At 54.3% G+C, this 26590-nt stretch overlaps 1 protein-coding gene across 6 annotated transcripts in view; it reads right to left on the bottom strand.

Moving 5' to 3' along the window:
• Positions 1-333: 333 nt before the first annotated feature.
• SEPTIN9 (septin 9) overlaps positions 334-26590 on the bottom strand; it is a 165142-nt gene continuing 138885 nt past the window's right edge. For all 6 annotated transcript variants that reach the window (XM_071452605.1, XM_071452608.1, XM_071452607.1 and 3 more), the window contains 9 exons: positions 19363-19554; positions 15326-15454; positions 14843-14924; positions 14042-14179; positions 8373-8490; positions 6048-6143; positions 4750-4846; positions 3265-3316; positions 334-2461 (listed from right to left, as the gene is read on the bottom strand). In XM_071452605.1, the coding sequence (XP_071308706.1) occupies positions 2326-2461; positions 3265-3316; positions 4750-4846; positions 6048-6143; positions 8373-8490; positions 14042-14179; positions 14843-14924; positions 15326-15454; positions 19363-19554 (1040 nt within the window). In that variant the 3' untranslated portion in view covers positions 334-2325. The remainder of the gene's footprint in view (positions 2462-3264; positions 3317-4749; positions 4847-6047; positions 6144-8372; positions 8491-14041; positions 14180-14842; positions 14925-15325; positions 15455-19362; positions 19555-26590) is intronic.

The following is a 26590-nucleotide window of genomic DNA, read 5'->3' as shown; positions in this document are numbered from 1 at the left end:
GCCTGGCCCTGAACTAGGGGCAACCACTTCTGGAAAAGCAGCAGGAAGCACAGTGGGAACAGCTCCACCATGGAAGCACAGGGATGGATCCACCTGCCTGCCTCCCTCAGGATCAGGCTGGCTCCATCCCAAAGCTCCCCCATCAGCTCCAGCAGTTTGTAGAGTACCTGGGGCAGGTGTCTGAAGTGGGATGAGTCAAGGGGGTCAGGAATTCTCTTTCACCCTAAACAGGGCAGTTCTGGGGCTGGACTCTCCCATCACCCCCAGCCCTACAGGGTCCATGCAGCAATGATTACACCAAGGCTGGGAACAGACATTTCCAAACAAGCTTCCTTCTATTTGCATTCGAAACATTTATTTTGGGAAATACATATTAAACACTATTATTTATACAAAAATGGACTAAATTTTCATAATGCTTATAACCCCCAAAAGGCCATTTTTAATAGATCTGGATGAAGGGTTTTTTTATTGTATTATTTTCTTTTTTTTTTTTTTCCTTAAAAAAAAAAAAAGTCAGGTTACAAAGGAGAAAGCGGCGTGTCTTGCTTGGCCCAGCTTGAGATACCAACTAGAGGAAAAAAAAAGTTTAAGATGGCATTTGCAGAAGTGCCTCACACAAGAGGTTTTTTTCTCCCCTTTCAGTCTTTTTTTTAACACTTGAAATATATATATATTTTTTTTCAGTTAATACATTTGTTGTTGTTGTTGTTTTTGCTAAAATATAGCAAGTCAGCAAGTAGAGAGTTGCTGTTCCCCAACAGCTCCGTGGGGCTGCTGTGGAGGGGGGATGTGAGTGAAGGGGAAAAGGGATTTTCACAATTCACCCCCCTTTGGCTGCTGGGGGGGGATGTGTGGGGAGCCCCTGGAAAGCTGGGGAGCCCCTGAAAACCTGGGCATCCCCAGCAAGGGGAGAGCAACCTCCTCCCTCCTCCTGTGCTGAGCCAGGCTCTGTCCCCTGCGGGCTCTGCAGGTGCCTTCCAGTGCTAGAGGATGGGACACGCTGCCACTTCAGTGTGTGCCCCCAAAAATGGGTGATTTGCAGGAAGTTTTTTTCCCTTAGAGAGGATTGGGAGACTGGTGGACACCAGAAAGGCAAAGGGGAGCTGGGGAGAGGGGCAGGACTGCAGAGCTTTGCTCCAGGAACCCCTGCTCCTGGGTCACAGTGCTACCTAATGCTTGCAGGGTCTGATTTACTGGAGACACACAGAGAGAGAAGGGTCTGGGGGCAGAGCAGGGGGAGCAGCACCCACAAACACCCCCCAGCCCCCCCCCACAGCTGCAGGGCTTGGTCAGCACATGCACAGACCCCCTGCACAAGGACCAGCAAAGCAGGAGCATCTTCCCTGGACACACAGGGGACCCAGGAAATGAAAAGGAAATTACAGCTACCCAAGAGCCTCCTCTGATGTAGGGAAAAGCCCAAGAATCACAAGGGTCAGACAGGACAAGCCTCTGCCTCCCAGCACTGCTTTGCAGAGACAAAGTTCCACGCTCAGCCCCCTCAGGACAAACACACTCAGAGCCTTCAGAGGGCAAAGACCCACCCAACTGAGTGACAAATAAATACACAAGTGTTCCCAGGACATCAGCCACAGCTCTGGCCCGAGGGAGAGGGAATGAGAGTCTCTGTGGAGGTTCCCAGCCTTGTGCAGGCTGCAGAGACAGACAAGGCAGAGCCTCCCTCCCCTCTCCCACGCTATTGCAAGGTCACAGTCTGAAAAGGCACTTCTCCCAAAGCAGGTGGCTCTGCCTGGCCGGGGGTCGGTGACAGGCCAGGTGACACCTAAACACTCCCAGTTTATTGCATGTAGACAGGGTACAGGGGCTGGTTTGGGGGCTGGTGGCTCCCAGAGGGCTGCAGGAGACAAGGATGGCACTGGCTTGCTCCCTTCATCCTACCGTACCTCGCTTCCGAAGGCTACATCCACCTGGAGGAGCCCTCACCTTCCATGGACGGAGAGGAGCCCCAGCATGGAGGGGCTGCAAGGGCTCCCAGGGCACCCCAACCCTGCTGGCCCCACAGATCTGCTCCCCTGGTGTGGCTGTGGGGCCATAGCTGGGAGCAAGTGAGAGCCCAGCCTCCACAGAGGGACGGTCCCCAGACCAGGGACGCCGCTCCGGGGGCCGAGCACAAAACTCATGGCACAAAGCAGGGGGAGAGCGGCCACCCCGCTCCACGTCTGGTTATTTGGTCAGTTTACATGGCAGGGGGTCAGGGAGCAGGGCAAGAGGGACAGTGGCAGAGGATTTATATAAAAATAAAGGGGGAAGAGGGCAGAAAGAGCGAGCGTGAGCGAGCGAGGTCCTGGCTGGGAGGGACGGTTACATTTCGTTGGCCACCAGCTCCTTGTCAGCCACGCCGTTGGACAGAGAGCTCTGGCCCTCGTTCAGCCTCTTCACCCTGTAGGCTTCAAAGTGGATGTTGCTGGTAATATCCTTGATGTTCTGCATGTGTGTCCTGCAGGGAAGGGAGATGGAGCAATCACACCAGCCCACGTCACCCCAAACACCCCCAGGCCCAATATCCCCTCCTGCCTTGCTGGTTAATGCTGGTTAATTCCCTCCTTCAGGGCACAGGAGGGAAGTAAAGGTAATTATTGGCAGCATTATTGGGCAGCAGGAGCTGAAGCCTTCATTTGTGCCTGGGGTCACAGAACCTGTGGCTGCACAACACCCACACAGGGAGATCCCCACCCTGCCAGTCCTGGGCTGAGGTTTGGTAGCCCCACACAACTCAGCCAGCAGCAGATCACCTGTGCAGAGTTGACTTTGCAGCCAAACTGGGGAGGAGCCCAATGTCCCCTCTCTAGCAAGCCCAGGGGGCTCAGCCTCCCTCTCCAAAACAGCAGGGACACTTCTTTCAAGAGGGATCAGCCATCACCCAGACCCCACAGTGACACCCCCACAGTGACACCCCCACAGTGACACCCCAGTGAAGGGTGACATCTTCAAACTGGGGTGAGATCTGGCACTGGTGAGGGACCACTAAGACCAAAAGCTGCTTGCAGGCAAGCTGGAGCCACATGCCAGCAATCCTGGAGTGTGTCCTGAGCCCTCCACTGCTCCTCTCCCCCTGAACTCAGCCCCCAAGGAGTGAGGCCACCCCTTGCAGCAGGCCAGGATAGAAGGCAGGGATGGAGGGTGAATGGGTGGAGGGATGGAGCAGCAGAGCAAAGGAGCAGCTGCTTCAAGCTGTGCTGGGCTGTCCCCTTCCCCTGGATGCCACCTGGTGACCAAAGGCTCAGGGGACAGGGCACTGACCTGATGAGGAGGTCCCGCAGGTAGGCGAACTCACAGTGTGTTGTGTTCTCCACTGGCAAGAGAGACAGAAACCATCAATGAGCCCCCATGGCACCACCTGGGGGCTTCCCCAGCGTGTGGGGGGCTCAGGTGGGCTCTGGCACCCCAGGGTGCAAGTGCAGGACTCAGGAGTCCCCTTTACTGCTGTAAAGCTCAGCCCTGGTGAGGTCTGAGTGAGCACCCACCGCCCCTTCCCAGGGTCCCACCAATGAGGAGCTCCCAGCAGCACCCCCAGCACAACACTGGGACCCCCAGAACCCCAGGCAAGACAGGGGAAGGGCTGTGGTGAGCTCTCCACTGAAGTTTCATCTGTAGCTCAGCCATGAGCATCCTGCAGAATCCCAGCACACTGTGAGGGCTGCCAGGGCTGTGCAAGGACAGGAACTCCTGCTGCTAAAGGCCTCTGCTGGCAGGAGGAGGAGTGCTTGCAAGAGGGAAAAACCAAAGGGTGCTGCTCCACCACAATCAGGCTGACAGCTGCTGTTCTACCTCTAATTTTACTCAATTTAGAGGAAGAATGCCTTTTTAATTTATTTTTTTTATCCCAAAAATCCTGTACATAAAATAGCAGAATCCTTTATGTTGGAGAAGACCTCTAAGGTCATTGAGTCCAACCCCTAAACATCATGCAGGAAAGGCAAAACACAAACAACACTGCTGTGCAAAGGCTGCCTGTAGCCATGGCTGTGTCCTGGGGGTCTCCCTGTGCTGAAGGCAGAATCCTTCACAAGGGGAAGGTGAGGGTTTAATGAATCCCATTGAACTCAGAATGTTCAGGGACACAGCACAAGAGGGCAGCAGAGCTTCAAAATACAGTGATTTTCCTGGCAGCTTTGTTAAACCATCCCTCAACACAGGATTCCTATTAAGAAGCCTCGTAAATGAGAGGAACCTGTGAAGTGAAGGGGAGGAAGATGAGAGGGGTGGCACTGGAGATGAGCCAGCTGGCTGCCAGAAACCAGCACCAGGGAAATGTGTGGATGTGCTGGAGCCAGGAGCTTTCATCTAGCCTTTAAACCATGGCTGTAAAATGGGGGAGAAAAAAGGGAGATGCAGATGGGAGATGGAAGAGATCCCACAAGGGCAGCAACCAAAGGCTTGGTGGAGGGTACAGATGCCAGGGGAAGGTTTTAACAGGAGCTTGAGACATGGGCATGTCACTGGTGTACCCTCAAATCCTGCCATCAGACAATTAACTGTGCAAGAAGCACAAGGCAGGCCAGGAGACCTCCAGGAATGTCCCCTCCAGCACTCAGCAGCCCCCCAAGGCACACAAATGCCCAGGAACCCAGCACAGGAGCAATGGCCAAGGTGTTTCCAGTCCTCAAACATCAGGAAAATGATCTTTTTTTGGAGGGGCAGGGAAGCACCACATCCACCTCAACTTCTACTGCTGGTTTTGGACTTTATTGCCTCCTGCCAGGGCAGGGATGTGGGCTCAGGTACCTTCAATGGTGCCCCACTTGGTCTTCCTCCCAAGGATTCTTCTTCCATTCACCTGGTACTCCTGGTCACTGCCCACCACTGCAAATGGGATCATTTCCTGTGGAAAGAGAAAAACAAGGCTGGGATTTCTTCTGAGAGGTGGTCAGGAAACCAAACCAGTGAGCAAAGTCCTACATCCTGCTGTTTCCAGGGGCGTTTCATGGGATGAGCTGGTTTGCCCCTGATGTTTCTGAGCAGTGCTGCCTGCCAGGGCCCACAGGCAGCCCAGGACTGGGTACCAGCATCTCCTGCACATGTGCCCAGCCTAAAACCAGCCCAAACCCAGCCTAGTCCAGTCCCTCACTGGCAGGCACCAGGTACAGCTGGAGCAAAGGTATCCCAAAGCTTCCCTGGGAATTGCCCCCAGCATCTGGCAACCTGTGGTAAACTCGTTTCCTGATCCAAGTTGGTGTCTTTGAACTTCAGAGTTCCTAAAAGACATTTTTCTTCCTTGAATTTGTCCAATCCACTTTGATGTGCTAAAAAATTGCTGGCTGATTCCTGCACTGTGGAATTGCCAGATCAGGCAGCCTACAGGTGAGATTCCATCCCAGTGCTGGGAAAGCTGCTGCCCTAGCCAGGGATGGGCAGGCACCTCTGCTCCCTGAGCCTGGGGCAGGGCAAGGGGCCATGGACCCTCTGCTGAGGGCACCTGGTGTGACCGTGTTCACAGGGGTCTCAGGGTGAGGGAAGAGATGAGGATCTGACTCCATGTTTCAGGAGGCTGATTTATTATTTTATGATATATATTATATTAAAACTATACTAGAAGAATAGAAGAAAGGATTTCATCAGAAGGCTGGCAAAGAGTAGCATAGGAAGGAATGATAACAAAGGCAGCTGTCTCAGACTCTCTGTCTGAGCCAGCTGGACTGTGATTGGCCATTAATTAGAAACATCTAACATGTGCCAATCAAAAATCTACCTGTTGCATTCCACAGCAGCAGATAATCATTGTTTATATATTGTTCCTGAGGCCTCTCAGCTTCTCAGGAGGAAAAATCCTAAGGAAAGGATTTTTCATAAAAGATGTCTGTGACACACCTGGCAGGGTGGAAATGGGGAAGGAGCATGGACAGGACACCTTCCCCACCTTCCCCACCCTCTTTCCACCCCTGCCCTGAGCTCTGGCAGGGTCCCTGCTGCTGGGCAGACCCCATGGACAGGGCACAGCAGCTTTGGGAAGACAACAGAGCCTTTGGAAGGGAACCCCCAGGTCATGGCCAGCCCTGGAGCTGCAGGTCTGTCCCTGCACTGACCCGGAATTTCTCGTTCACCAGCCGATCTTCAGAGTCCTCATCAAACTCCTTCTGGGGGTACACATCGATGCCATTGGCCAGGAGATCAGCCATTATCTAGGAGGGAAGAGCACAGGCACAGGTGAAGGACAGGCAGGCACAGGAGATGCTCCCTGAAGGGTCTCTGAGTGATGCCCACCAGTCACAGCAGCAGCATCTCCCTCTCCATCCTAAACACAGCCCCCTTTGGGGACAGAGCCCTGTGCCACACACCCACCAAGAGCCTGCCCTGGAACCTCTGCAAGAACCTGGTGCCAAAGACACAGCTCAGAGAGGGAGATGAAGTTACATGAGCTGGATGTTGTTTGGGGATTGGAAAAGACAAACAAGACAACCCAAGCTGCCCAGTAAAGGGGAACACAGCTGCAGGCTTGTAACACAAAGGTGAAAAGCTGCTCTCTGCTGTTTGTTTACACTCCTTGGAAAAGGAACTTGATCTGAGGGGACAAGGACACAGCTTGGAAGGGCAGACTCTAAGGACTTTGTGCAAGGCCAAGAGATGCTGGAATCTGATTCCTGGGTGGAGGCTCAGCTCATGGGGAGCTTGAAGGATCAACCTCCTCCTACAATGCTGCAAACCCCAACTCAGGCTGGCAGCAGCTCCCACCACTTCCTATGGCAACAGCTCCACCCCAGTCCTACAGTGCAGGCTGGCAGAGCAGTGGGTCCAGCCCAGGGGATGCCCCCAGCCAGCCTCCTACCCCCACCAAACCCCCACACCGAGTTTAGGGGAACAACCCAACAAGGCCAACTCCAGGGAGCACATCCCACTCCCTCAGCACAGCACTGGCACCAAGCTGCAGCCAGGCTGGGGCTCCACATCTCCAAACCCAAAATCTACCATCTCTCTGAACCAGCTACAGCCCAGATGCAGCCAGGGCTCTGCTTCTGGAAGCACACATGCAGGCACACTGGAATGAATGAGTGGAAAAGGTCCCAGCCTGTGCCCAGCTGGCCTGATTTCCTGTCCTCTCATCTGCTGGGAGCAAACACACCATGTGGTGACATGCTCTCCCTCCATCTGAAAGGATTTGGAAGGTCTGGTTATAATCAGGAAGCAATCAGAGATAAGGAGAGCTCATCCTGTGCTGAGCCAGTGCAGAGCAGCAGAGCCAGGCACTGTCCCCATGGTATCAGCAGCCAAGGGTGCCCAGGTGACATCTGAGGCCCCAGACTGACTTTGTAGTGCCAGAGCCAGCCAGTCACCTCCAGACACAGGGGTGTGTGCACTGGTGACCTCTGAATGGAGCCAGCAGCCTGCAGAAGTCACCACAGAGAGCAGATGTGGCACCACGGACTCCCCTCTCTGTGTCCCCTCACCAGCTCCTTGCAGAGCTCTGTGCAAACAGCCTGACAAGCCAAGCCAGCCCAGCCTGGGTCACCCCTCAGCTCCATTCTCTGCCAGCCTCTAGCCAAGGAAATTGCCTGGAGAGTTTGGATTAGCCCCCAAAACCAGACTGGGAATTTCAGTGCCTGATGCTGCTCATTAAGAACTGGGAAGGAGAGACTCCCACACTGGTGTGGGAAGGAGCAGCTCACCCTATCCTGCAAGGGGGCATGGAACCACCCCTGGCTAAGCTGTCCATAACCAAAGGAGTGGCCCCTAAACCCACCCTTTTGGCAAGACTCTCTTTCCCTTTACTTCTCCCAGGTCAGACTCATGGATCAAGGAGCTTGGTGGTTTTTACTTCTGCAGGGAATGCTGAGGCCCTCACGCCTGCAGCCACATCCACCACCCACACAAAGGGATTTACAGTCCCTTACCAAACCCCCAAATGAGCCACCTCCACCTCTGAGAGCACAGCCCATGCCTTGCTGTGGATTCAGCCCCTCCTCAGCTCCCAACCACGGGAATTTCATACCTTTCTTCCCTCCTAAACCTCACCCAGCTGAGCTCAGCAAACCCACATGTTTTTGACTGGTTCCTGTATCAGTGCACGATGCTGCACAGGGAGGCTTTTCCAGCCCCTACGTGCATCAACCTCCCAAAACAACAGAAACCAGCCTGAAAATAACAACAACAACAACAACAAAGGAGGCAGCAGAAACAGGCTTGAAGCTCCAAACTTATCCTGCACTGACAAAGATCCAAGAGAAACACAAGGAAGTGCTTGGAGAGCAGGCCTACCCTGCAGCCACGCGGGATCGCTCCGAGCTGCAGCCGGAGGAATGCGCTGGGCTGCGGGCCAGGCCCTGCCTGCACAGCCCTGCCAGGAGAGCCACGAGGGGCAGCAGGGGATGGGCCAGCCCAGAGGGGAGCCCAGGGAAGGGCCAGCAGCCCCCTACCCGTTGTTTGAAGTAGTCCCTCTCCTCCAGCGTTAGCGTGTCGGCTTTGGCGATCACCGGGACGATGTTCACCACTTTGCTCAGGCGCTTCATGAACTCGATGTCCAACGGCCGGAGCCTGGAAAACAGCAGGAAAAAAGGGATTTGAAAACAGCAGGAAAAAGGGGATTTGCACTTCTGGAAAATAGCAGGAAAAGGGGGATTTGCTGCTGCAATCCCCTGGCAGGGAGAGGCATTCAAAGAGCAGACAGAGAGGGAATCGCTTCCTTTCAGATAGGACAAGTAAAGAGGGTTTGAAAGCACTTTAAACATTTCCCTTTCAAAGCTGCCGCTGTGAGCCCTCACAAAGCCCCATCAAGTGGCAGAGGGCTTTTATCTCTGCAGGCCCACACAGGACTGCAGGAACTCGCCCAGAGCCACTGGTGTCCTTGGTGGAGCTGGGATGAGAGCAGGGCAATGCTGGTTGCAGGGCCAGGTACAAACCCAAACCTGCTCCAGCTCTATCCAAGCTGTCACCAACCATTCAGGGACAGCACAACATGGAAATGGTCACAGGTGACCATCCCTGCTCACACTTCCCCCCTGTGTTGAGCACCAGCTGCTTGGGACAACTTACTGAGAGTATTTGTGCATATCTCAATTAATATCTGCTTCATCATTTGCTCCCAGAGTATCTGGAAGCACCTGTTACACTGGTGGTACAAAAGCAATAAAATGTAAATTAATATTTATGCAAAATATTCATGTTGTTCAAAGTGATATATCCAGATATATATTTTTTTAATCCAGAAAACTTGATGCTGAAGCTTTATCATATGCCTGCACAGGATTTTGATATAGAGAGCCTTTAAGTTCTCCATCAATTTCACACAGCAATCTGTGATTCATATTAGTCTCTAGATCTCTTTCAAAGGGTCATACAAAAAGGTTGTAAGAAAGAGTTTACTTAAAGTCTGTGGTTATGCACAAGCTGGGAGTGCCTCTCACATTCATCAGCTGGGATTAAAAAAAGCTCTGGACATTCTCCAGGGGCTCACAGAGCACAGAAGAGATGCTGCTTGTTCCAGAGGGCAAAAATGTCAGAAAATCTCTACAACAAAAGTCTCAGCAGAGGAAAGCTGCAGGGATTGCATAACCCCTGCAGTGATCAGTGCCTTGGGAAATCCCTCCCTGCTGACAGCTCCACTTCCACACTGCTCCACATCCAAGGCTGCAGATAGTGATGAAGGCACCTGGCCATCATCATGCCCCCTGCTCCTCAGTCCTCTCTGAAGGTGTTTGAACTGCTGGGTCCCAAACCAGGAGAAAACCCTCCTTGGGACACCTCCAGGTGCTGCAGGTCCCCCTTGGTGGCTCTGAAGGTGATGGGGACATGCAGCACAGTTGAGAAGGTGCTGCCTTGAAAAGGAAACCTGGAGGCCCCAGGGTCAAGGATCACCTCTGGGCAGGAGGTGTTTGAAATGAGCCCTCACTGAAGGGCCAAGAGAGCACCCACTGCCAAACCCCCCATGGTCTCCCTGGGCCCTACAAAGGGCTCAGAGACCCCTGCAGACCCAGGCACAGGAGTGCAGAGGGGAAGGGACTGATCCTGCCCCTCAGCAGCCACCAGGCAGTGTCCCCATCCCATGGGACACCTCTGCCTGGCTCCATTCAGCCCCAGCCCCTGGGACCCACTCAGCCCCAGCTGACTGAACACAGCAGCTCAGGGGTGCCCCAGAGCAGCCAGCAGTGGTGACCCAGCTGAACCCTGCCCTGCTCATCCCCTCCCCCAGGGATGGAGCCAGGTGGATCCTGTCCTCACACACCAACAGCACACACAGCCCCGAGCACATCATTAACACAGGACAAACGAGGTCCTAACGCAAACACAGGGTCACAGATCACCCTGGGCCCCAGGAAAGAGAGATTTTGGCTATTAAAGGGAAAAAAGAATAGAAAAAACCACAAGGAACCCCCCATGGACACATCTAAGCTGACTTGCTGCTGGCAAACATTGTTTGGAGCTCTGCATAATGTATTTCCCAGACCTCCAAGGAAGTAATGCAGTAATGCTCCTTTCCCAGCAGAATTCTTTCCCCTCCTCTCTCTTTGCTATTTTCCAAACAAATTTTCTCCTCTAAAAGCTTCTTCCCCACTGAGTCTGTGTTCCTGCCTCTTTCATCAGCTTTTCCTTTAAAGACCAGGATGCACATAGAGCATGAATCCACAATCAGGCAGACATTAGAGTTTCAGCTCAATCTACATGTTAAAAGCTCAGCTCCATCCCTCAGATCCCTCACAATCCAGAGGATGCCACAGAGAGCCAGAGAGGAGGCAGAGCCAGAGCCTGCCCACACCCCTGCTGTGTCCAGCAGCATGCCCCAGGCACAGTGTCCATGTGTCCATCTGCATCCAGGCACCTCTGACAGGACTTGCTGCTCCCATGGGCTCCTGCAAGTGCCTCATGCACAGAAATCACCTCCCTGCACCACCCTGAGACTCCCCAGCAGAGCAAGCTGTGGTGTTGGAGCTTTCTGCAAGTTTCTAGATATCCTATCAACTCCGGCTAGGTAGGTAGCTCCCCCAAAACTTTAATTATGTACAAGGAAATGAAACTTTTCACTAAGAACAATGCCTGCCTGCAGTTACACATCACATTCATGTGAAGACACCATGGATTAATGTCATGGTGGTGACAAGTGCTGTTTGCTCCAAGCACATCACAGAAGAGAAGGGAAGACTCAAGAAAAAAAAAAAAAAACAAACTAATCTATTTTCATCTTCCCCAAATGGTCTCTGATATTATTAACTTACAACATACACATTCTGGGCTTTGCTGGGAGGGGTGGAGGATCTCAAAGGGGAGTGGATGGGCTGGAGCAGGAGGTGCAGCATGGGCTCAAACCACTCCAGGCTGTTCCTTCATCCCCTCCTGCTGTGGGCTTGGGGGAGGCTGTGCAGCTGGGCATGCCCTGCCAGGGCTGGGCACACACTGTGGTGCCCAGGACACACATTGTTATTTCTGTCACTGTGCACAGACAGGATCTAAGCACAGGCTCATTCCTGCTGGTTCCTCTGAAATGCTGTTACAGGAATCAAAATCCACAGTGAGCTCTGAAGTTATTTCCTTTTGGTTGTGCCCCAGACCAAACTAACAGCAGGAATTTGAGCTGTGTGTTAAGCAAACACCAGTGAGGACCCAGCAGCTGCCCAGCCCCATCACCTGCTCCAGGGAGCTGCTGGGCACCTGAGAGGGGCAGCCAGAGGGGAAAGAGGGAGTGGGTGGCAGTTCCTGAGCCACCAGCCCTGGCAGAGGCAGGAGAGGTGCTGATGAGGCCAGGCAGAGTTCCAGAGCCATTCCTGAGCTGAACTGAGCTTTGCAGGGCTCAGAGCAGGGATATTTATTGGGTGGAAGCCCCAGGCAGCACCATCCTCAGCCTTCACAGGCACGGGTACATGGGAGTGTTACAGGCTCTGTGTGAACTGCATGGGCTGCAAAGCCTGTCCTGAACTCCCTTGGGAACTCCCTGTGCAGCAGAAACTTCTCTGCTGATTAACCCTGGAGCTGCCTGGATGGGAGGGCCAGACTGAAACTGAGCCAAGCAATCCTCTGCTCTGGCCTCCAGATCTCTGCACCAACATTGGGGTTTTTTTTTTATCCCTCACTCTTTTTTATCTAGGAAAAAGCAAGTTCTCACCCAGTGCCCTGGCAGGCTTAAGCCAGCTGCACAGGGGGTTCTGTGCCATGCCCACCCACATCACCAGCAGCAGCTCCCCAGGCAACACCAACACCCCGTGTAGGCACAGCCCAGGAGGGGCAGCAGGCACCTGGGATGGAGAGTGCAGCATGTGGATGGGGCCATGGGGACATGCTGGGGCTGGGTCACAATGTCCCCAGTGCAGGCCCTACAGCCCTACCAGGCACTGCCATCCTCCCAGTCAGCCCTGGAGAGGGCAGAGGCACCACAGCAATGCCCTTCCCATACCCTGCTGCAAGGGACCATGGACCTGCTGCCTCAGCCAGGGCACAAACCTGCACCCAGCTGTGTGTGACACCCCCAGGACAAGGCTCCCCCACAGGATCCTCTGCTACAGCACTGTCACAGCAGCTCCACCCTGCAGGAGTGGTGGCCACATCACTCTTTGCTGGGGAAAGCTTGTCCACTATGATGAAAAACATAATTTGGACTTCACAAGAGAGCAGAAAGGAACCCCAAAGCCTGCTTGAGCTCCCAGAGAAGCAAAATTTCCCATCAACCTCCAGTGGGGTTTGTCCCTCAGGTGGCAGGAGGGGATGGGTGACAGTGGGGACAGCCCCAGCCAGGCTCTGAGCCTGCAGGCAAAGAGGATCAGCACAAGGCTCAGCAACAACAGCCCCCAACTGCTGGGCTCACTCACATATTGGAAACACATGTTCACTGGAGAGAAGGAAAAAAAGCAGCTGAAAATCCACACAATTGCTGTTGGCCGGCGGGTGAGAGAAACCAGAGCGCGGCTGCAGAGGCTCCACCAGGGGACACAGAACGGGCTCCACATCCCTGCCTGCACTGCCAGGCACCCAGCACACCCCCCTCTGAGCATCAGACCTGTTCTTGAAGAGTTAAACAGCCAGAGGGGTGAGGAAAGGCTGGAGCACAGCTAAAGCTGCAAGTCAGACCTGCCGAGGCAGGGGCTGCAGATCTGGGCTGAGATTAGTGGGACCAACACGTTAGACTGGCCTAAAAATGTCATTTTCCTTTGAAAGCTTCTCTGTTTTATTGTTTTCAATCATAAATGTTTCATCAGCCCCTCTGCTCCTGATCAGTTACACAAGAGGGGCATTACTGGCCCATGCAGGCATTTTATTCCAGTGAAGGATGCATTTTTGGTCTACCCACTGACAGAAGCAAAACAAAGTCTTTTCTATTGGAATCAATCTCCACATGGGGAAGTGGAAAAGGCTGACATTAATGCAGTGCTGGAGGCTTAAGTTTACTTTTGAAAACAGACCCAAAAACATCCCCAGTGCAGACAGAGCCAGAAGTGGAAGGAATTGACACAAATCAAAAGGAAACTTAGGTCTCGTTTTCTGTTGTGATACTTTAAGTCACATTTTTCAAGACATTTTAAGTGCCCCAGATTTTCAGGGTGGGCTGTGTGCCTAGGAGGGGGGAAAAATAGAAAAGGGAAAAAAAAAATAGAGCGAGATCTGGGCCTTTTGATGTTGTCACTTGAGAAGTGCCAGAGCCAGGAGAACTCTGGGCTGAATAAACAGCATCCCTCTTGCAGACTAGTCAAACAACCTACAAAATACCCTTATGGGGTGATGGTGTTCACTGCCTTGGAAGCACAAGGAAAAGTGGCTTCTCCCCTTACAAATAAAAAAAAATTAATGTTCAGCATGCAAAAGTAGCCTCTCCATCCAGTTTGAGACTTGGGTCCATCCTTGGTCAAGCAAGCCAGGTGACCACAGCAAAGACAGCAGCTCAGAGAGGATTTCATGGCCCTTCAGAAGAGGAAACACCTCATTTCTCAGGGGTACAGCAGCTCTGCTGTGTTATTGCAAGGCCTCCTGAGGATGGCTTCAAGCTGTCCTCGAGCTCCTCAAGCCCCAAAAACCATGGGAGGATCCTGGGCAGAAGTGCCCTGAGGGCTGAGCTGCTGGGCCATGGAGAGGGGGCTGAGGGGAGCAGGGAGAGCAGGGTACGTACGAGTGGCCCGTGGCTGGGATGAAATAAATACAGCAGTGCACCCTCGTGTCAGGGATCTGCTTCTTCCTGTTGATGTTGATCTCCTCCTGCAGGTACTTCTCATACTGGTCATTGATGAACTTCATGATGGGCTGCCAGCTGCAGAGAGAGGGCAACACAGGGTGGTGTGAGGGACCTGGACCACTCTGGGATGCTCAGCATCTCCTAAATCACAAACCTCAGGTGTTTGCTGCTTAGCAGCTCCACACACTGCTGCAGGAGGGGTTTACTGGCTGCTTTAGACAAGCAAGTGCCTAAAAATTGCTCCCTTCTCTCCTCCTGGACCTGGCTATGCAGCAGCACAGAGCTGGAACCATTTCCTGGCTCCTTGCAGGGTGCCACAGCACAGGAGCAAGAGCAGAAACAAAGCCCACAAGCCCAGGCCAGCTGGTGGTGGGGACAATGTCCCTGCCACGGGCCAGCCCTGCCCAGCCCAGGGGCCATCCCACAGGGCCAGACACTGTGCCAGGGATGCCAGGCAGAGTTCAGCCTGCAGAGCCACATGAGCAGGGTCTGGGGACTGGCCCTGCTGGCACACAGCTGCTCCCTGCCACAAACAAAGGTTGTCTCATGCCTGGAACAGCAGGATGTTTGTGGCTCTCACGGGGAGCATGGCACTGCTCTGCCACCACAACAACCTCCTTCCTGCTGCCCACGGAGCAGGGGGGCACAGCTCCAGGCTCCAGCCCTCCTGGCACAGGGTCAGGGGGTGCTGGGGGTCCCCTGCCCTCCCCCTGCACCCAGGGCAGAGGGGCAGCTCACCAGTTCTCGTTGTTGATGTGGTCCCCAAAGCCCGGCGTGTCGATGACCGTCAGCTTCATGCGAACGCCCTTCTCCTCAATCTCTGCAAGAGAGCAAAGCTGCTGTGTGAGGGGAGTGTTGATGGGTGCTCTGGCCAAATCCACCCTCCCAAAATCAGCTGCAGGGCTGGAGCTTGGTCTCAGGGGAGAAATGCAACTTCACAGCTCCTCAGAGGCACAAAGCAGCCATCCAAAGGGATCCAGCCCCGTTTCCAACCCTGAAATGCCACTCCCACAGCCCCTTCCAACACAATTAACTCAATGCTGATGAATAAATAAAACCCAGATGTTTTCTCAGCCCTGCAAGCATCTCTGGATGGTAAAACCCCATTTAGAGAGATAAGAGTGGAGGTTTGTGGAGGTTCAAAACTCTGTGAGTCCTCAGAGACACAAGGCAGAGCAGGACCTAAAGCCAAAGCAGCAGGTGGGACCTGCAGGGCCTCACCATGAGTGATGGATTTGATTTCAATGGTCTTGGGGATCCTCTCCTCAGCAGTTGGCTGTACAGATTTCCGGCTGATCTTGGATTTGAAGAGAGTGTTGATTAACGTGGATTTCCCCAAGCCACTCTGACCTGGAAGAGAGCAGGATAACCCAGAGTCAGCACTCCCTGCTCTGTCAGGGGCCAGGGGATGGGGCTGCTGACAGACTCAGCCTGCACCACATCTGCCAGAGGGATGGAGGGAAGGAGGGACAAGGAGCAGCTGCTCCCCTGCAGCTCCCCCAGGCCAAGGAGCTCCAGCCCAGCCCAGCCAGGAGGATGCTGCAGGTAGCAAAGTCCCTCCCTGGCTCCAAAGCAGCAAACCAAGAGCTGGTTCCCTGCATCCAGGCAAAACCCCAGCAACCCAAGGACAGGCAGACAGTGCTGGGGATGTTTGAAGGGCTGTGGTGATGCTCAGCAGGGCATAGGAACCAGGGAACCCCAGGAAAAAGCATCCCAAGTGTGCCTTCACTCTCCTGCAGTCTGCTCTGTCCAGTTCCACAGGGAAGGCTTTGGAGCAGCTTGGCAAGCCTTTATCTGGACAGGACTAACAGCAGCAACAATCCTACAAACCTCAGGCCTGCTGCATCTGCTGCTGCTTCCCTGACAGACTTGCTGCTGCAATCAGCCCAGCTGGCTGCACAGACACAGGTCCACGCCAGGAGCTTCTCTGAATCCCACAAACAACAGCCCAAGAAGCACATGAGATTCCACAACTTTAGAAAAACAGCTTTTAGAAAAAGCATTTTCATGCTTTATATCCCAGAGCTGATGCTGATCTGTGTGGAAAGGACAGCAGCAGCTCCTGACTCTCCAGGAACAGCTGTCCCATAAGCTTGGAGAAGAATTTTTCCAGAGTGCAGAAAACAGAATTAACTCTTCAAAACCCAGGGAGCAGAAAAAAAAAAATTAACTTCTGAAAACCCAGGGCCCCCTGCAAACACTGCAGAGATCCTACACACACCATGGGGACCCAATGGCCCCGTTCTGCCAAGATGTTACAGCCAACTATCATGGCGGTGTCACCAGCATGTCCCTTGTCCCACAGAGTGTCCCTGAGCAGAGTCAGCAAGGGTTTCACCCACATCCTTCAGGGTCCTGGCCCATCCAGGCTGCCAAAGCAGCACTGGGCTGCTGATCAAACTCCCTGATCAAACAGCAATTTCACACCTGAGTTTGCAACATCATCAATGGCTGCATTCCAGCACAGGAAAACTCTCTTTGAGTGTCACTGTGGGGCTGTAAGAAACACATGGACCAAGCTGGGGGGAAGTGCTCCCAGTCCCCTGCTCCCTAAAAACACAGGACCAAGCACTAACAGGCCTGGAGCTGGGCATGCAGGGCCACAACAGAGCTCTCACTGCACACTGTTCAATGGAGCACCTGGGGACAGGTGAAATCAGGGGGACACAGTGGGGACAGGTGAAATCAGGGTGACACACTGGGGACAGGTGAAATCAGGGTGACACAGTGGGGACAGGTGAAATCAGGGGGACACACTGCCAGAGCTCCAGGCAGTGGGTCTCTGTGTCTGTCCAAGCTGCTGCAGCTGCGCTGCCTGCAAAAGGACCAGAGGTGAGAGCCACCAGCAGCCAGGATGTGATGTCCCATTGGCACCACAGCCACAGGCTGGACTCACTGAGCCACACTGGGGTGCAGCTGGGGACCCTAAGGGTGTGACACAGGCAGCTGAGCACAGGGCAGAGCTCCCTTCCAACAGCCCTGGTTTGCAGCCCACTGCCTTTCCCACAACTGAAATCCAGTGGGAAAAGCACAGCTGAGCCTGGCCACCTCTGCTCTCCTTCCAGCTGCTTTGCACAGAAAACTGAATGCAAAATTTGTGCTTTAGGGTTGGGATTTTTAAAAGTTCAGACATTCCTCTTCTTCTCTGCAACTTTAGAGGACAAGGGACTAAGCTGACCATGGCCTGCAGCCCCCTCTCAGCTCTGGGATTGTGAATCCTTTTTGAATGGGGACCTTGCTATAGTGGGGAAAGGGTTTTCACAAAGCCCCATCACAGGGACACAGTGAGCAGTGACCCCCACATGGCAGTGATGCTCAGTTCCCAGCTCCCCTGCAGGACAAGTCACCTCCCCCTGGAAGACAGAGATTGGAACAATCCCAGTTTAGGCTGGATGGGTGTGATGGAGCCAACCCCATCCCCAGGGAGGCACAGCAGGGTGAGGGCTGGCTGCTGCCCCTTCCCCGAGGTGCTGCTCCTCCTGCATCTTCTGGGAGGGCCAGAGCTCCACTTGTTTATGCTGCCCTGAATTCCCAGCCTGTAAACAGCCAGCCCAGCTCCTGCCAAGGGCAGAACAATGTTTTCCAGGCACGCTGCAGCACAGGCCTCCATACCACACACAGTGCTGCCAAGGCAGAGCTGCTCCTGAACATCCCTCCCCATCTGCACAGCACACTGCTGAGGTGCTGAGGCAGCACAGCCTCAGCCTGGAGGGATGGGAGCCTGCTCCTGGAGGGATGGGAGCCTCCTCCAGCAGGGAAATGGGAGCTCAGCACAGGTAATCTCTCTTTCAGGCTCCCAGGACCAGTGCAGTGATTCCTCTGTTTGCAGCAAAGAACTGCTGGATTTGTTAAAATGCCTCCGAAGAAGTGGTTCTGGTTTTTTGGAAGCTTTCTCCATGGCCTCAGGTCAATTGTAGTGCTCTTTTGAGGGTCTGTGCCTTTTAACATAGAAAGTCTAAAATTCTCAGCATGCAGGGTTCTAACAGGTCTGCACTGACCAGCCTTGCTGTGATCACCCAGCCCAGGGACCCTTCCCTGCAGAGGGAATCAAAGTATCACAATGGGAAAGGCTGAGCACCCACAGAGCTTGCTGGAAAGCTCCAGCACACTGAAATCTTTCACAGAATTAGCAAAAACTCTGGATCAGACCCTTCCACAACCCCAGGCAGACCTCCAGGATGCCCATCACACCTGTAGCCTTACACAGCTCCTCCCAGGAGGGTAAGGGATGGTGAGGCCCCATCACCACACCACAGGTCACTGCCTGGGATTTCCTGTCCTCATCCCCCTGCAGCTCCCCTGGCAGACACAGGCAGGGAGAGCTGCTACCTGACCAGCCCAGCCCCAGGGAGCACCAGCTCACACAAGGGCTCCACAGCACCAGGTCAGACATGAATAGCTGGAAAAGAGCAGAAAAGCCTCATTTCTTTTCACTTTTCCCCTTGGCTGGTGTCCCACAGTGTCTGCCCAGCTCTCCACCATTTTGCAGGTCAGGGGCTGTGCCATCCCTGGCTTTGGGGGCTTGGGGGCTGCAGGAGCAGAGATCCCCAGAGTGAAGCTGCAGCCAGAGCAGCAGTGATGTAGCCAGTGGTCATTAGCCCAGGAGAGCTAACGAGCAGGAGCTTGTGGGCAGCAGGATTTGGGCACACAACCCTCCAGCCCTCCCTCCTTGCATGTGGACACTCCCTGGGACACCCTGCACATCCCCAATGGAGCCAAATGACAGAGCTATGCAAACCCCTCCTGCTGCTCTTTATTTCCATCAGTAAATCACTGCTTTTGGCATTTCTTCCCTGGTACTTGTAGCAGGGCTGCCTGAATACAAAAAAAAAAAAAAATCACAAACAGGAATTTTGCCCAAATTTCTGGAGGTACCAGCAGCGATGAGGGTTCTGGAATAGCAGCAGCAGGGCAGCCCCTTGAGCCCTTAAATGTGCCTCTGACTGCTCAAACCAGGGCAGGACTTCCAGGAGAGCTGTCAAGGGAGCTCCTGTGAGACCTGACAAGGCTCCTTCTCCCGAAAGCCCCTTGAGGTGCTGTCCTCTGGGATGTGCTATGGACAATGCACCCCAAGATGCAGGAGGATGAAGACCCCATCACAGGGACAGCTTTAACCCCAGCTGACCCCAGGCCAGCTCCTCAGGAGCAAGGTTTGCCACCTGCCAAGGCAGAGCCCCCAGCGCTGCTCCCGAGGAGGCTCCAAAGGGGACAAACCTTGTGGTGGCACAATGACAACACGGGGGGAACAACTCACTCACCCACGACCATGATGTTGAACTCGAAGCCCTGTTTCATGGCTTTCCTCCTCAGCTGCTCCAGGATGGCGTCGATGCCCACGTAGCCGAAGTCGGCAGCCGGCTTGTCCGGCCGCGCCGGCGCCGCCTGCTTGGGGCCGGCATCGCGCGCAGCGTCCGTCATGGCGGGAGCGGGGCTGGCAACGGCCTCTGCACCTGGGGGGACACACAGCCTGCTCACACGTGCTGCTCCCGGTGCCTCAGCTTCCAGCTTTTATATTTTTCACATTCTCTGTTCATTTAGTGGGCTTTGTAAGAGGGGATGCTGAGCTCTGTGCACAAAGTACGGAGACAAAACAATTCCTGCTCTAGCTGGGGACCAAGGACAAATGATCCAGATCTCAGGCCCAAGAGCACAAACACCGTGGGCTGAAGAGAGAAAAACAAGCAGGGTGGGACTTCATAACCTAAAGCTGTAATTGGACAATGAACTCCAATATGCAAATGGGGCAGAACTTATAAAAGTGTGAGACCCTATGACCAGTTGTCCATTTTGGGTTCATCTGGCTGGGCTCTTGTGCTGCCCAAGGTGTACCCATTAAAACCTTCTAATAAATCCCTACTTAATTCTTTAGCTCTGTCCAATCTCTGCCCTAGCTCAGCCTTCTCAAGGCATCACTCCTGCCAAGGAATCACAGGAGCTGCCTGCTGCATCCAAAGCAGGAGTAAAGCACGTGCAGAGACTCACGGTACCAGCAGGCCGGGTGGGAGGAGGAGTGTGGGATTTTCCTCCACAATAATTACATTAAATTTGGGAATTTCTTTCTCTGTTTACTGTTTTCACTAGATCCCTGCCCACTCCACCTGGCACAGCAAAGGGATGCTGCTGTGGGGGTGTGAGCAGGACCCAGCACCCAGAAAGTCCTCAGCCCATGCCTGGGAGTGACAAAGGCTTTTACCCCACAGCCCTGTGCCCGGGCAATGCTGTTAAAGGCTGTCAGAGCCACACATCCCACTCCTCCACAGCACTGGAATGACAGCCCTGTGCACACTGCTGGTGTGGACAGCCCAGCCACGTTCTGGGGGGAGCTGGCTGGCTCTGCAGACACAGGCAGTCCTTGGCATCCACTGCCACGTGCCCTCCTCGAGCTGCAGCTGACGCAGATCAGAGCCTGCCGGCCCTGGCTTGTGGAAAACACAACACTTTGCATCAAGACAAGCTGTGCCAGACAACACCCACGCAGCCACGGAGCTCCTGTGGTCTCACTCTCATTCTGTCTGTATCTGCTCAGAAAGCCAAAGCCTTCAGCTTCCCTCTGAGACAGGCTGCTTGTCTCCCCTGCAAGATGCTCCAGCCTAACAAAGTCCTTCAGGAGAAGCAAATTTAAAACTACTCCCTCAGCCAACAGCTTTTTAAGAAAAAACAAAGAATCATCCATTCCTTGGCAGGAAGGACAAAGTGCCCCAAGTGCCCTGGGGTGATGTGGCCTTGTCCCCTGCCAGCCCCAGCTGCTCTGCATCACCCACAGCAAATATCCCAAAGGCAGAGTGAGCACAAGATCAGCCCAGTGCCCTGCAAGCTCCTGGAGGCATCAGCCACATGCAGCACGCTCCTGTGATGCAGGCACAGAGAGGGAGGTTTTAGGAAAACACACTTCTAAGAGCCCTCCCCACCCCAGGCTGCTGCTGCTCACTGCCTGGGTCCTGCAGCCACCAGCCTAAATGAACTTTATGTTGTTGCTCAGTGTTTGGCAATGATTATTTATTATTCTTTAATCATTCATTATTATGAATCAAAACATTATTATTTGCTAAATCCTCACCCCTCCAGACAGTAACACGGCTCTCAGCTCATCTCACCCCACTTATTCCTGGCCTTTGATGATGTGCTGCCTGCTTTTCTCTCCCTCCCTCTCTCTGTAGGAGTGTGGCTGGGCCAAAGGGGCTCCTCCAAACACAAGCTCATCATCCCTTTTCCTCTGGCCATCTCAGACTGGACCCTGCTGGGGTCTGTGAAGTGGAACCACACTCTTCCTGCAAGCACAGCACACTTCCACACGCTTAATATAGGCCAAGCATTAAAAAAAAAGGGGAAAAAAAAAAACCAAACCTAGAACTAATCCCAAAGACTGCTGGGTCAGTTGGAACACTTTTTTCCAACCCTCAGTCCCAGCTGTGCAGCTGAGCATTACTCACAGAGCTTCTAGAGAGCAAATAAGCTGTCCCTGAGAGACCTGGGAGCATCCCACTCCTCCTGGGAACCCTGCACAGCTGGATCTGCACTGCCATGGGAGCAGGAACATTGCACAGCTGGAACTGCAGTGCCATGGGAGCAGGAACCCTGCACAGCTGGATCTGCACTGCCATGGGAGCATCCCACTCCTCCTGGGAACCCTGCACAGCTGGAACTGCACTGCCACTGAACCCTGCACAGCTGGAACTGCACTGCCATGGGAGCAGGAACATTGCACAGCTGGAACTGCACTGCCATGGGAGCAGGAACCCTGCATAGCTGGAACTGCACTGCCATGGGAGCAGGAACATTGCACAGCTGGAACTGCACTGCCACTGAACCCTGCACAGCTGGAACTGCACTGCCACACTGCCCCTCACAAAATCAACCAGCCCAGTGTGCCCAAGGCCTCACCACAAATCCCAAATTAGCCCCGTTCCAAAATGGCAAGGCCAAAAGTAGCAAAAAAACCCTGCAAAACATTAAAAATAACCCCAACAAAATGACAACCTAATCATGTGGAAAATATGCTGCCACCAGCAGCAACACTGGGTTATGCAATGGGTTTAACTCCTCCAGGCACCACTTGTGTGCACAGGACAGCCCCAAGGATGGGACAGCAATCTGGGATACTGGGCAGGTAAGGTGCAGAGAAATTAAGAAATTAAATAGAGCAGAAAGCCACCCTCCACTTGATAAAGGCCAGGAGCATCTCCAGCACCTCAAGGAGCAGCTGGCAGCATGCAGAGGGGCTGGCCTGTCCCTGGGCAGGGGGATGTGCAGGCAACCTGTCCCCAGCACAGGGAGCAGACACTGCAAACTGCCCTCAGGGGGAGGAGAAGGGCTCAGGGCTCACCAGGCTCCAGCCAGACCAAAGCCACAGGAAAAGCAGCACCCCTGTCAGGGCAGCCCATGTGCTCCAGCTGGTCTGTGGGGAACTGTGATTTAAAGCACCTGGGTCCTGACTGGGGAAAAATACCATAAAATCAGTATATTGCAGCTAGGAGTGTCTGCAGGACAGCAGGGATACAAAGCCACCAATGCCCCAGCAGCACCAGCAAACTCCCAAGGGAAATGCCACAACTCAAATGTGCAATTTTTTCTTTTTTTCAGCTTCCCAGAACTGAGATGGTCTTTTCTTAGCAAGAACTCCAGTGTCACACTCAGCTCCAAGGGGTTTGTGCCAGCAGAAGGAGGGTGCAGCCAAAGCACAGACCAGTCAATGGCACACAGGGATCAGTCAGTGGCACACAGGGATCAGTGAATGGCACACAGGGATCAGTGAATGGCACACAGGGATCAGTCAGTGGCACACAGGGATCAGTGAATGGCACACAGGGATCAGTCAGTGGCACACAGGGATCAGTGAATGACACACAGGGATCAGTCAGTGGCACACAGGGATCAGTGAATGGCACACAGGGATCAGTAAATGGCACACAGGGATCAATGGCACACAGGGATGCTGTGCTGGGTAGCAGGGAGCACTCCCAGGAGTCATTGTCTAAAAAATAAAGGTCTTAGAAATAAATCCACTGCAGCAGAGCAGTGGATGCCTGAGATGCATCATGGGCACATCCTGGATTTGTGTGACCTGCTGTGCTCTGAGGGGAGGATGTCAAACCCGTGGTGCTGTCAGAGGCAGTGTCACCAAGCTGACCCCTCTGGAGCACTGCAAGGAGGGATGGGTTAACACCCCACTGCTGTCTGGAGTCCCTGGCAAAAACAGGAACACACCTCACATGATTCCCCACTGTCATCTTAACCCAACTGCTGTCCCTCACACAAGGGGCCACCACTTCTCTGATGGGGCAGGGAGCTCAGAGCCTGCAGCTCTCTCCCACCAAAGTGCTCCTGGACAAACATCAAGCACATGGCAACAAGTGCTTGTGCCATATTTAGACCTTCCCTGCCAGGGAAACCCTGTCCACGTGGGCACAGGAGATGTGGAGATGGCCAGGGCAGCGCTGCACCAAGCAAGGGCAGAGCCAGAGCTCCAGCTCGGGCACGGCTGACTCAGGACAGCTGCTCCAAAGCTGATTTTGCCAAAGGCTCGGGGCTGTTGCTCTGTAATTGATGCATGTCAGACACGAGCCAAAGGCAACATCTGTGAAGCAGCAGATGAAAGCCACCCCACGGGGAGGGAAGCCCCTGGGGGCCCCCCAGGGACCCTCCTGCTCCTTCAGCCAGCTGGATGCTGTGTGCTGTGGGATGGGCTTGGCCAGGGGCTGCTGGAGCTGCTGTGCTGGTGCCATGAGGCTGCCACAGCCCAGGACACTGCAGGCAGGGCAGGCAAGGACAGCCAAGGGCTCCCTCAAAACCCCAGAGCCAGGGGCTGGTAATCCTCCCTGAGGGTCTGGGACAGGGATCTGCAGGAGATTGGGCTGCACTGCAGACACACAAGGGTTAAAGCACCTCGCAGAGGCTGAACTGGGAATGTCTCACCCAGCCCAGGTCCTGGCTGAACCCAGCAGCTCCATGCTGTGCTGGTGATGCAGGGCTGGTCACAGAGCTGGTGCTCAGTGCCTGCACAGAGGAACCAGAGAGAGGCCAGGAGGCTGCACCTCTGCCATGGGCTCCCATCACCACATGCAAACCACCTCACATTCCAGGGATGCACACACATCAATGGCAAAATGGCAATGTGTGGGGAGTAAATCCAGGAAACACCCTTTGGATGCTGGGAACACCAAGCACTGGCCACCTTTCAATGCTGCTGCAACCAGTTCTGCAGAGCTACAGGCACTCAGGAGAGCAGGACACTGTGGATAACTTCCCTCCCCTCCACCCAACAGGTGATGGAAACACCATGGGCTTCCAGATTTGTGGGATGGGTTTGTGCAAACACAGAGAGCAGTGAACAGTGGTGTATCAGGGTGTGAAAGCACAGCCTACCAAGCTGAGTATCCACAATGTTTTCACAGAAGTGTGAATCACCTTAATCTTTCTTGGAGAATCGTGCCAGTAGGCTGTCACAGAGACATCTGTAGCTCCACAGAGAGATTCCACAGCTCCTGGTTAAGAACAGCTGGCGGTGGGGACTGCAGCACGTGCAGCCTCCAGGGCCTCTCCCCTTGGCACACTGGGCCAGTGACCACAGGCTGTGGAAACGGATCCAGCCTGCGGAGGAGGTGGCAGAGACACAGCTCTCCCTTCCGAGGGGATGGAGGAGTCTCAGCAAAGCCAGGACTGGATGTAATCCCAGCATGGCCCAGGCACTGCTGGCTTTTTTCAGCTGCCACGGGATCCCCTGGTGCTGAAGGTGGCAGGTCCCTGCTGGATGTGTGGGTGCCAGGGAATGTGAGGCACAGGTCACTCCAAAGCTGAGATGGCTCACCTGGCACAAAGAGCCAGTGCCACAGACCCCTGCAGCACCAAACTGTACCTCATTAATAATAATTCCTATTATTCAGCTGCAATCACCAGCACCTGGCTGGCATTGCCAGACCCAAGCTGAGTCTGTCCCTTGCATCCCTGAGCATTGGGCTGCAGTTTCAGGCTGGCCACCAGCCCAGGCCCACCTACCAACCAGTTATGTTTCTTTCTCAGCTTGCATTTCCACCTGGGTGCCAACAAACACGACCCAGAAACGGCAGAATGTGCTTAACTCCTCTTCATTAGACCAAACCCACCCAAGAGCTGTCAGAGAGGTGGCCAGGTGGTCCTGAGAACGCAGGATGCTCCAGGCTTGAAGCTTTTTATTCAGGTGGGGAATCAACCTGTTTCAGAGTTTAAAAAAGTTTAAAAAATGAGGCAATGGTTCCTGCTGTGCTGTGAGGGCTTCCACAGGCGACCAGCCCCGAGTCACAAGTCAGGGGCACACATCACATGCGGGTGGAGCTGTGCCCGCCAGCCCCGTGCGCTTCCGTCCTCGCTCACTGTGCTTCCCCTCCCGCTCCGGAAGCCCAGCAGTCCCCTGCCCTCTGCAGCTCAACCCTCCTGGCTCTTATTTACAAGAGATAGATGCTCCCCATCACTGCTTCCCTTCCTATCTTAAACCCCCCAGCTGCTGCAGGCTCTGCTCACCAGCGTTTCTGGGCTGGGATGCAGGAGCCCATCCCAGGGGTGAAAGCTCCACAACCTCGAGCTGCTGCCCGTGGCTCCCAGATGTGGGGTGAGGCTGACCACCACCCTGCCCTGGTTGGACACGTGTGCTCCCCATCACTGCTTCCCTTCCTATCTTAAACCCCCTGGCTGCTGCAGGCTGTGCTCACCAGCGTTTCTGGGCTGGGATGCAGGAGCCCATCCCAGGGGTTGAAGCGTGGTGCCAGCTCCACAACCTCGAGCTGCTGCCCGTGGCCCCCGGCTGTGGGGTGAGGCTGACCACCAGGCTGACCACCACCCTGCCCCGGCTGGACACGTGTGCAGCACAACCCACAGTCTGACATTCTCATTCCTCCAACCACGTGAGACAGCAGCTCTAAACCACTTTAAAAACCTGCAAAGAGTTGTTAGGCTGTTTTCCTCCATGTTTAAAAAGGAGGAGATTATCATGAATAACCCCAAGTCTCAGCTTGGGCGTGCAGAGATCTCTGGCCATGCTGCCCCACTGATCACCCTCTGTAAGGAGCTTCTCCCCCTGGAGCTGGAGCAAGGCTGACCCCAGAGCAGCCCTCCCTCACTGGGAGCACCCCATTGAGAGGAACCTTCCTGCACACAGATCTCAGCAGAAGCTGCTCCATCACCAGGCCCCATGCAGCCCACCCCAGTGGCCAGCACAGCCCTTGCTCCCCGCAGACAGGCTAAGGGTGCCTGTGCCCAGAAGAGTCTAAAAACACCCACAAAACTGATAAAACTGATTCCATGAGGATGGGATCCACTCACTCCCACCCCTGTCCACCCGGCCTGGACAATGGTACTCAGCCCAGGCGGGACACGGGGACCCTCCCCAGCCCCCAGCCAAGGGACAGCACCCTTCACTGCTATCACCACTGCTCTACAGAGCTCTGTGCTGTGTAAACAAAGAGCCAGGCAGCGATCCCCAAACTCAGCTTGTCCAGACAGCGCTGCAGAAGGAAC

Source organism: Agelaius tricolor, unplaced genomic scaffold (genome assembly GCF_023055355.1).
Source record: "Agelaius tricolor isolate 1412-34295 unplaced genomic scaffold, bAgeTri1.0.p SCAF_35, whole genome shotgun sequence".
Taxonomy (NCBI): Eukaryota; Metazoa; Chordata; class Aves; order Passeriformes; family Icteridae; genus Agelaius; species Agelaius tricolor.
This window is presented reverse-complemented; position numbering and strand designations above follow the sequence as displayed.